General features: G+C 29.8%; 2 protein-coding genes across 2 annotated transcripts; one reads left to right on the forward strand and one right to left on the reverse strand.

The window, feature by feature from the left end:
• Window positions 1-6,445: 6,445 nt before the first annotated feature.
• On the reverse strand, window positions 6,446-7,760 carry LOC124432334 (broad-complex core protein isoforms 1/2/3/4/5). Its single transcript, XM_046981239.1, has 3 exons — window positions 7,386-7,760; window positions 6,790-7,243; window positions 6,446-6,723 (listed from the first exon to the last, which is right to left on the reverse strand). The coding sequence occupies exons 1-3, from the start codon at window positions 7,758-7,760 to the stop codon at window positions 6,446-6,448; spliced, it is 1,107 nt and encodes a 368-aa protein (XP_046837195.1).
• Window positions 7,761-9,594: 1,834 nt separating this feature from the next.
• Window positions 9,595-10,877, forward strand: LOC124432245 (DNA-directed RNA polymerase II subunit RPB9). Its single transcript, XM_046980985.1, has 3 exons — window positions 9,595-10,339; window positions 10,427-10,500; window positions 10,589-10,877. Exons 1-3 carry the CDS (start codon window positions 10,211-10,213, stop codon window positions 10,776-10,778), a joined length of 393 nt encoding a protein of 130 aa, XP_046836941.1. The 5' UTR covers window positions 9,595-10,210; the 3' UTR covers window positions 10,779-10,877.

Here is a 10,877-nt window from a genome sequence, read left to right on the forward strand (position 1 = left end):
AGTTCGTCGGCCGTTTGCCACGAGTCGCTAATAAATCAGTCAAATTGTAGAGAGGGAAAGAGAAGAAAGAGAACGAGGATGAGGGACTGTGAGAGGAAAAGGGAGACAAGAAGAGAGCGTAAAGTTATAAAGGGAAAAAAAAAAAAAAGGGAAAAGGGAATACACGATGCGCGACGTGCCTTCATGAAAATGACGAAGACGAAAATCCGCTTAGAGTCCCCATCCGTTTTTCCACGATGTGCTATGATTGGGATAAAAAAAAAGGGGAAGGGGAAAGAGGAGATGGTTGGATATAGGGTGGGGATAGAGTTAAGAGAGAGAGAGAGAGAGAGAATATATGGAAATTTACGTTTGTCTGAAAAGCTTTCTTGGCAACCAGGGATAATTTTCTTACGGTCGTATAAAAGCGCTTTTACGTTTTACGTTGAAGAAACAATGTTTTTAAGCAAGAACGTACGCAAAAGTTTCTTGACACGAAAGATCATAACAAATTTAAGAATGAAGTAAAATGGTTATTGGCAATGGTACATAAATGTTACGAATTAAGAGAACCTAGAAACAAAAAAAAAGAAAAAAACAAAACAAAAAGGAGAAAAACAAAATAAAATTCAATTAAAATTGAATTAAAATTAAATTAAATTAAATAAAGAAAAAAAAAAAAAAAAAGAATCAAGACACTGTAAACAGAATGAGAATGCACGATTGATTGAAGAGTACAAAGGAGAAGAAAGCAATTCCTCAAGCAGGAAAGTTGTATTGAGTGACTGCATAAAACAAAATAATAATAATAATAATAATAATAATAATAATAATAATAATAATAATAATAACAATAATAATAATAATAATAATAATAATAATAATGATGATGATGATGAGAGGGATCTTTCTTCTTTTTTTTTTTCTTTTTTTTTCCATTTTTTTTTTTTTTCAAGAGTACTTTTATTAAGAAATACTTTTGCACTTATTAAATGCCTTATGTTTATAATTAGTTTTCATTATAATAATTATTGTTATAGCGTTGTCCTATTCATCTACATAGAAGCATGCTTACTAACACATGTTACACGATCTTAAAATTAAAAGCAATTTTACTCTTAAAACACAGCTTACTTCTAAATCAAACAACAATACTTGATTCTATAAAGATTATAAATGCCGGCATTTGGATACGAATCTTGTATACGCAACTTTTTCGTAGAGTCGTGTCAGAGAGAAAGAGAGAGAGAGAGAGAGAAATAGAGAAAAATAGAGAGAGAGAGAGAGAGAGAGAGAGAGAGAGAAAGAAAGAGAAAAAAGAGAAATAGAAACGTCACTAATTTGTAATTCAAGCGAAATTTCAATATATATCGCGCACAAGCAATGCCTGTTTACGAAGAATTTTAATATTAGCACCGTAGGAGTATGTGTGTACGTGTGTGTGTGTGTGTGGATATATATATATATATGTATATGTATATATATATATATATATATATACACTCTAGTGAAATTTCCTTCCTCTTACGATCATACAAAAGCGTTCGTTAAGTTTTTAGAAAGAGAGAAGTATAGCGGTTTCGAGTATTTTCGTGTGTTATAAAAACAATGTCTCAGGAGGGAATAAAGCTCGCGCGATCTGGTAATATAAATCAGAGATATAAATATAGATTTTAACTTCATATCTATTTGTTATGCTTTTCTTTTTTACATTGAAAAGCTTGCTTTGTTACTTTCAAAAATATCATGATTCCTTAGAACATTTTTATTATTTGTCCCGAATTTGTTTTTACGAATTTTTTTTATATTTGATAAAAATATATCGATGCTACCTGTTTGAACGTGTACACTGCATTCACGGCCATTTGTTATCATTTTTCATTTTTTATATATATATATATATATATATAGTGTAACGAATAGATAATGAAAAAAAAAAATAAAATAAAATAAAAAAAATAAAAAAAAAATAAAAAAATAAAATAAAATAAAGTAAAATAAAAAATAAGAAAGAGAGAGATAGAGAGAGAGAGAGAGAGAGAGAGAGAGAGAGAGAGAGAGAGAGAGATAGATATAGAGAGATAGAGAGAGAGAGAGAGAGAGAGAGAGAGAGAGAGAAAGAGAAAAAAAGAAAAAAGACAGAAAAGAGAAAGAGAGACGTGTCACGGCAGTTTATTTAGATGTTTAGTTATAAAATCTGATTCATTGTAATAAAATCAAATAAGACCGAATTGAAGCGACATGATTTTCTTTTTCTTTTCCTTTTTTTTCTTTTCTTTTTTTTTCTTTTTTTTCTTTTTTTTTCTTTTTTTTTCTTTTTTTTGCGCAACCTGAACTTTTCAAATCCATTAAGCGCAAATCATTTTACGTATTGATACATCGATCGCACGTTTATCTTTCAATGATCCTTCAATGATCCTTCAATGATCCTTCAATGATATCTCAATGAATATTGCACGCGTTTTAAACACAGTGTACGTGTCTTTTAGGTTTAACGATATGTCATTGAAAATCAACAAAACGGAATATTATTTTACATGATTTATGTATGAGCTAATACAAAAAAATTTTTCACTGATAATTCGATGAAAACGTTGACTCTGATAAACCCATGATCGAAGTATATGATTCGTTCCGCGTAAGATTTTAGATAAAACATGATTCTTCACACAACTAATCATAATAGATTCGTTAATCTTATCAGATATATATGTATATATATATATATATATATATATATATATATATAGATTCGAAAAATTAAATTCTCTATAACTCCATGATTTTCTATAACGATTCCTGTATAAAACATCGGACATTAATCCGATTTTGAGAACGCCAAATGGCATGCGAAGACTCATTGATGTTCATCCGAAAGCGCAATAACCGCATCGTGGTTTTGTGCAACTTATTATACTACATTTTTGTCTTAATCAATTTTGTTTATAATAACAAATTTATAAACTAAGTATAATAGAATATTAATTGTATTATATCTTCCTATCGAATTTGTTTTCTTCTTCTTCTTCTTCTTCTAAATTTTCCAACTTTCAGATTAATCGTACGTTTCCTTTTTTTTCTTTTTTTCATTTGCTTTTTTCTTTTTTTTTTTTTTTAATCCTAAATCATGTTCACAAATAAAATAGAGTACGTTGTGCTTACTATTATCGTGCGACTATATAACAGTTGTCATAACAATAATTCTCGCAAAATGTAGCGTTGTCTTGGAAACAATAATAATTCCCGATCGCTCTGCCTATCATGCCAATAGATATTTGTCTCGGTAACTATAAAAAAAAAAATCTTAAAAATATGCATTTCGAGGAGCGAGAGGTAAATCCATTGATTTTAGGTATAAAAACCTACCTACAAATAATAATACCACTATAAAACGGAGACCAAATGATGGGATAATTAAATATAATATAATTTGCCTCAAAATGGCTACCTATGTACTCTTAAGAGTGGCTATGATAATAATTATTAAGTATCGTTCACGCTTCTTTGATTGTTGTTTAGTTACACACTTTAAGACGTTATAATACATGTGAGTATGACACGGATTTTCACTAAAAATATTTGTTAGATACGCTGAGCATTACTGACTTAAGCACTGTACTAAATTCACGTAAAACGTACTGTGTTATTAGAAAACTAATTATTCTTCATTGGTTTGCAATACTGGTTTAATAGATTTGTATAAAACCTTTGTCAACTGGAACTCTTAGAATAATGATTTACACGATACAGGTATTGGAAAGAATGCTACATACGAAGAAGTTATTACTTCAACCGTTTGGACGCTATAACAGGCAATATTCGCGAATTCTGTTTTCAATCTGTATCAATGTCACCGTACTCCAATCTGTTCTAACGCATCTCTTTTTTTTCTTCTTTTTTTTTTTGTAACACTTCACATCAGCGCAGAATCTAACTGTGTAACGTTGGATGAAATTTAGTAAATATAATCTATACTGTATCTTACACTATGCTAAATCGGTCATTAAAAGTGAAATAAATCAGAATCAGCTATAATATTCTAATACTTTGATTACACGATAATTACTTAACAAAACGACATTCTGTATATTAATTAAGGCATTTATCAATGATTTTTATGTCAGTTAGGCTACTTATGTATTTGTATACATTTATTTGTATACATACATTCTCCATGTTGCCTGATACAAAAAAGGTAAACGATTCTCTATAAAAGCAGGAGAAAAGCAGGCAACTATGTTGTAACTGCTGATAAATTTTAATCATGGCATCTTATTGTTTATGTCCATTTATGTATCTGGCACTCTTTCCTATTTTAGGCTGTTTTCCATTTATTGTTATTTTACTTTGCTGAATTATTGCATCGCATGGAAAAATATGGCTTTATCCAAATGCTATTTAACAAAGGCAATACACTGTAAGATTGCGTCATATATGCGCCATTTAGCTGTTGTTATACAATCAAAATTTTTTTGACAAGGCAAAACCAGTATTTAGAAAAGTGATGATTATTATGCCACATCACTTTTATGAAAACTGGTGGATACTTATTGACGATTACAAACATTGTTATTTGTACACTAGCATGTAAAAAGCATTATACTACTTATGTCATGATCTCTCATGTCCTGTGATGTTTAACAAAGTTAAATGGTAAACTTTGAACAAATACCGGTTCTCTTATCGTTATAGATGATCAAGGTATGTAAAATACAGGCAGAAAGAACAAACTTTCCTTGATAAAGATGTCTACAAAAATACTTGTATAATAGATTAAGAGCTGCAATGTCTACGATTTCAGATGATTATATGCGCCTCGTGTTACCAGTCTTGAACATAGTGACTTATGGATAAAACTTTATGATCTTTGTACTTCGCTTTTTACCAGATCATAAAAGTTATTGTTGTGCCCAACAAAAGTGAAGAAGCTTCTTTGTTATTACTATCATTATCGATATCATTAATATTATTATTTTTATCATTATTATAATTATTATTATCATTACCGTTATTATAAATTATTGAAACATAATCATACACAATGAGACAAAATTTGACATATATATATACACATGACATATACGTGTGTATATATATATATATATATATATATATAAATGTCTGGTATATGTTAAGCGGTGTACAGATGCCATAGTGACTTAAGATAATAAGATGCATATTGCTGAATTATATAAATATAATGTAATAAAAAATAACTTAAACTACAAACTTATTGTATCAAAAACATTTTGAGGTCATTAAAAAAATATTGTTCACTTGATATATCCGAACTTTTGTGAAGATTTCATAATGATAATGCCTTTTAAAATGATGAATAAGTAGCACTTGAAATCAAATCTTTTACACTATCCACATTTGCAGGCCATATTGGTCACTAAGTAGAAGAACGGAACACGGCCCGAAAGGAACCATATGAATTATGTTCGACCACAGCACAAGAGGATAATGGTTACCAAACTATATTTTACCATTTCATATGTGTGCGCGCGCACTCGCATCTGTGTTTATATATTTGCGAACATATGTTAATTGCATTCAATAGGTACCACATGTGAGAAAGGAAATGGCGCGAGGGCAAAACAATATTTATACTATATAACTATATAATATATAGTGAATAAATTTATTTGCAATTAATATTATTATTATGATCCAAAACATTCGATCTCTGATAACTGCATCCTTATACTGTGCAAATATGCTCATTTAAAAATATATAAATGTGTAATGTTTCTTTACTTAACAAATGTGACAAACATTAATATGAGATGTCACCTAAATTATGATCCTAAAATTGCGCAAGAAAAACTATGTTTTTATGATGCTTTGTACTGAAAAGAACCGGATGCGATCAGTCTTTTGGAAAACACTGAGTTCATCTCGTGCATTGCTATTGAAGAACTTTGTATCTTATGGAGAAAATACTTGCTTAGCTTAATGCTGTGTCCGAACGTTCACATATGGAATTTATATACATGGAAAAGAGCTGTTCAAAACCCTATTCATAAATATACACATATATATTATATATATATATATATATGTATATATATATACACTTACATATATATGTATATATATAATATACATGTATATATATGCATATATGATATATATATATATAAACACATTATATATATATATATATATATATATATATATATATATATATATATAATATGTAGAGTGCATGCAATATTAAAAATTTTTATATGAAAATTTAAAATAAATGCACGAGTTTTATGCAGTAATAGATATCCTTATTAACGCCTGCATATCGCGTTCATACTTAACATCTTAGATGTGGTAAAATAACATATGGATAAAGAAAAACTCATAAAGAGTTTAAAGGGAAGGATGATGGTCCAGAACAGCTCTGACTTTAGCGACAAATAATTTGTTCGATTCAACTGAAATCTAAAAACTCACTACTTTTGGTATAGCACTACGGTAGGCTGGAATTTAGGCTGTCTGGCAAACGGTAGTTTATCATATGAAATGGTGGGCTTGCAGGACTTTCAGGTTGACTGTTTACTCCAAGATTGCTGGAACCACGTCCACGCTTTCGCCTTTGTAAAATTCCCTTCCTAACCATATAGAAACGAATCGTACTGATAGGTATATTATATTTTTCTGATGCCACCTGAAATGTCATGCCACGTGCAACCATATCTGAAGCTTGTTTAAGTTCTTCTTCTGAACGTCTTTGCCGTCTTTGATAACCTGTAGATGCATAATATTATTAATTAACTATCAATTGTTAAATTTTTAATTAATATTTATTCTTACCTTCTATAGCAGGAAATGGACTGCTGGGATTGCAGTTACTATTTCGTACCATAGTGATAGAATAAGGCTTGACATCTTGCTGTTGAGAAAATTGTTCATCTGGTTCCATTTTAACCATCCCCTGAGTTTCTGTTAGAGTAGCTTCGCAAGCGCTAAGAGCCTTTTCCAAATGTTGTAATGCTTCACTATGTTCCATAAAATTGGATGAGTTTGGATTTTGCGAAGTTGGAGTATTATTATGAGATGGAACATTTCCTGTACTAGATCCAGCAACTGAGGTAGGCTCCAAAAAGCTTGAGCTGCCTTCATCGTTAGATTGAGTGTCATCGGATTTGAAATGAGGTACATCTTGTTGAGTTGGCGTTGATGGAGTGATAGGTGGATTAGAATCACATTGTTGTGAATTACTCTCGATTGAAGAGCTATCACTTCCCTGAGTCGATAAGCCACGAACCTAACAAAAAAATTTTTTTCAAATGATTCAATCCTTTACTATGTTTAATTAATTAAATATATATATGTGTGTGTGTGTGTGTGTGTGTACTGTTATTCTTTAGAGTATTTTGAAATATACCAAAGCATTATTTATCCCATACCTGCAGGACTTCTGCAGCTTGCATCAATTTTGCAAGCTGTTGTTGTTCTACGTATACTTCACCACGGTACATAAACTCGACCAATGCTTGAAGTTCCCACATTCTCATATCTCTCAGAAAAATAATAGGATGAGTACATGGTATTTCTAGCAATAAGCGTTCTAAATAATCGCTACAGGCAGATAATACCACTTTATGACATTTGATAGAACCACCATCACAAGCTAAAGTAACATCGACGAATTGTTCTGAGCTCAATAGCTTTGGAAAAGCACTGTGCATGTTTGACTGGTGAGAATTCCATGATACACAAAATTGTTGCCGATTCCCACCTGGATAATTGCCTGGACTAGGCAAATTACTTCCACTTTCCATGATTAAGGTAATATACTGTGAAGGAAGCCTGTTAAAGCCAATATAAATCAATTAAAACAAAAACAATTTAAAAGAATATGTAGAGCATTAATTAACAAAGGATCTGTTTTTGTTACAAGCTTCAATAATAAAATTGTTATATAGTCCAAATATATAGATATATTAATTGTGGTATCATTCATATTATTCATAACTGTTTGATGATATAATTTGAAAAATATAACAGAAAACATGTAACAACCGAAGCTGGAATAACAGTTTATTATATAGACAATAATATACTTCATTGTTCTAACAACATAAGATTTTTACTAACAATATAAGCAATACAAATAAGAATATATAACAAAATTTATATACATTTACCCATTATAACATACATTTAACCAGTATAACATACTAAAACTATTAACTTAAATTAAATTAATATTAAGCAATAGAATTAAAGATACAAATTAATATAATTGTATTTAACATAAAATAAAGAGAAATTACTTTTTATATATTATTTCTTAAGATATTATTTGTAAAAAGATAATTGATAAATTTTACACGAGAGAAAGTGAATAGTCATAACAAGAATAGGTTAACGAGAAACGCGACAGCATCGTTAAAAAAATGTACAATATGGCTGTCCAATATATGAGAAACTGTGGTAACAACAATATATACCAAACTACACTTAGATACAGACTATTCTTCAGTTATATAAATTGTGCAGCTAATCCTTATTCAAATTAGAATGTATAATCGCGTTAACGCTATATACCAATAAAAAAGAACCGAAACGGTAGAGAGTTCTAAGAAAAATCTATAAGAACGTTAGTAGGAGCATGCAACAAAACAAATCAGTCGGGATATATAAACCAGAATCCCCATAAAAATAACTTTGAAATTAAAGCTCTACTTGCGCGGCATTTATCGTAATCACGTGTTCAAAGCGTACCAGCCGACAGGTTAACCGAAGAATTTGTGACGTGTGTGCGACGCAGACAATTTTTTTGTTAATTGAAAAATGGTGAAATCTTTGTGGGAGACGCTGTCGGCGTGAGTACCATCACCCCCCAGGAACGCCTTGAACACAAGTATCACGTTTCTTCTTAGTTTATGAAACCAAAGTAGCATGAATCGACGAATATCAAAACGGCTTGCTCGACGATTGATTTTAATATAAAATATTTCACTCACAATTACAAGCCTCAGATGACTCCTCTTATAAATTCGCGTCGGTTTCGGGAAGAATCCCTTAAGAAAACATTCATCCGTCGAGATTTGCACTAGCTAGGGGAGCTGAAACGGAAGGGTGGGGGTAGTAAGACTGGGGGTAGCTTAGTGGAACACTAGCGCACCTTTTGACATTATCGCTAACTACTTCCTACACGCGATGCATAGTTACTAAAATTTTGATGAAGCATAATATTTCCAAAGGATAAAATATTCTTTCGTCATTCGTATCTAACATAATGATTATACAATGATAAAATTTTACAAATGTCCAACTAGATCGATACATTAAAGTAAAATGATAAAGCTCGTTAAATTTTATTTACGTACAGTGCGCATCCATCATTGCGCAGAACAATAATCAAAATAATTTTAAGAAATTTAGAAAGGAGTATCTCTCTCTTTCTTTCTCTCTCTCTCTCTCTTTCTGTCTGTCTCTTTCTCTCTCTCTCTCTCTCTCTCTCTCTCTCTCTCTCTCTGTTTCTCTCTAATTAAAATATATTGACACATCTTTCTTATCTATTTTATGTAGTTATGAAAAATAATTAATATATATTTTTACATTTGGTCGACAATAAATTATATTGCAATACTATATAATATTATATATGGACATTATAAACAATATTTGTTGCGCAAAGATATCAATTTGAAATTTACCAATGAAAAATCTTATTAAACAGTTATGGAAAATACGTTAATTTTTGAATGTATATATAATATAGTCAAATAATATATTATATATACCTGTATTATTATTTATAAATTGAAATATAATTTTGTTAAGTCATAACAAATGATAAAAAGTTAATTCTTCTAACTATAATATTATTTATTACTGAATATGTAAATGAAAAAATATATGGACCAATCAGAATGAACTTCGTCACTTTTAATTGGACATTTGTGCATTTATCTACGTTTAACCAATCTTCTTGTTCAAAAATTGTTTATTTCTGATTGGTCATGAAAATTAATTAAATCTGAAAAAAGAGCTATATTAAAATCATATAAAAGGAACAGAAAACTGAAGCAAACTGAAGCAGACATAAACTTACCAAACGAATAGATGCCATCTAGTAATCAAATTGTTTAATCTTATAACGAACTTTTATGAATACGAATGAAACGTGCAACTAAATTTTATGTTTCATGTAAAGTGCGAATGAAGTGAAACTGTTAAGAAATATCTTTATTATTCTATTTCATAAAACATTTCGATAGTGATGTCAAAAATGACGGGATACGATACGCACGATGATGGTCCTGGATTTGTTGGTATTAGATTTTGTCAAGAATGTAATAATATGTTATATCCAAAGGAAGATAAGGAAAACAAAGTGCTTATGTATGCGGTTAGTATTTGTTAATTAAAAATTCAATAATATTGTATCATTAAAGAACTGATGGAGAACTTAACCTTAAAAAAATTATATTTACAGTGCAGGAATTGTGATTTTAAACAATTAGCTGATAGTAATTGTATATATGTAAACAAAATTATGCACGAAATTGAGTATGTATTAACCCGTATCAATAATACACGATTATATTACATTATCTATTATCTCATAAATTTGTTAAATTGTCATTTTTAACCTTAGTGAACTGACACACATCGTTGCTGATGTTATATCTGATCCTACTTTACCAAGAACAGAGGACCATCCCTGTCCTAAATGTAATCACAGAGAAGCTGTATTTTTCCAAGCTCAAACCAGGAGAGCAGAAGAAGAAATGAGATTATATTATGTATGTACAAATCAACATTGTTCACATAGGTGGACAGAATAAATTTAATAATTTGCGCTACGAATCTATTTAATAAGTATATTTTTATATGATTTAAAATAATATACTATTATAAATAAAATTCATGTAAATATGTATAAA

The sequence above is a fragment of the Vespa crabro genome, chromosome 24 (genome assembly GCF_910589235.1).
Source record: "Vespa crabro chromosome 24, iyVesCrab1.2, whole genome shotgun sequence".
NCBI lineage: Eukaryota > Metazoa > Arthropoda > Insecta > Hymenoptera > Vespidae > Vespa > Vespa crabro.

What these genes read in the sequence shown, in the direction of transcription:
- LOC124432334 (XM_046981239.1), bottom strand. Translation starts at nt 7,760, where the DNA reads ATGGAAAGTGGAAGTAATTTGCCTAGTCCAGGCAATTATCCAGGTGGG. An exon ending in AAGCTGCAGAAGTCCTGCAG is followed by an intron (nt 7,244 to 7,385) that starts GTATGGGATAAA and finishes TTTTTTTGTTAG; the next exon opens with GTTCGTGGCTTATCGACTCA. An exon ending in TCCATTTCCTGCTATAGAAG is followed by an intron (nt 6,724 to 6,789) that starts GTAAGAATAAAT and finishes ATGCATCTACAG; the next exon opens with GTTATCAAAGACGGCAAAGA.
- LOC124432245 (XM_046980985.1), top strand. Translation starts at nt 10,211, where the DNA reads ATGTCAAAAATGACGGGATACGATACGCACGATGATGGTCCTGGATTT. An exon ending in ACAAAGTGCTTATGTATGCG is followed by an intron (nt 10,340 to 10,426) that starts GTTAGTATTTGT and finishes TTATATTTACAG; the next exon opens with TGCAGGAATTGTGATTTTAA. An exon ending in AAAATTATGCACGAAATTGA is followed by an intron (nt 10,501 to 10,588) that starts GTATGTATTAAC and finishes TTTTAACCTTAG; the next exon opens with TGAACTGACACACATCGTTG.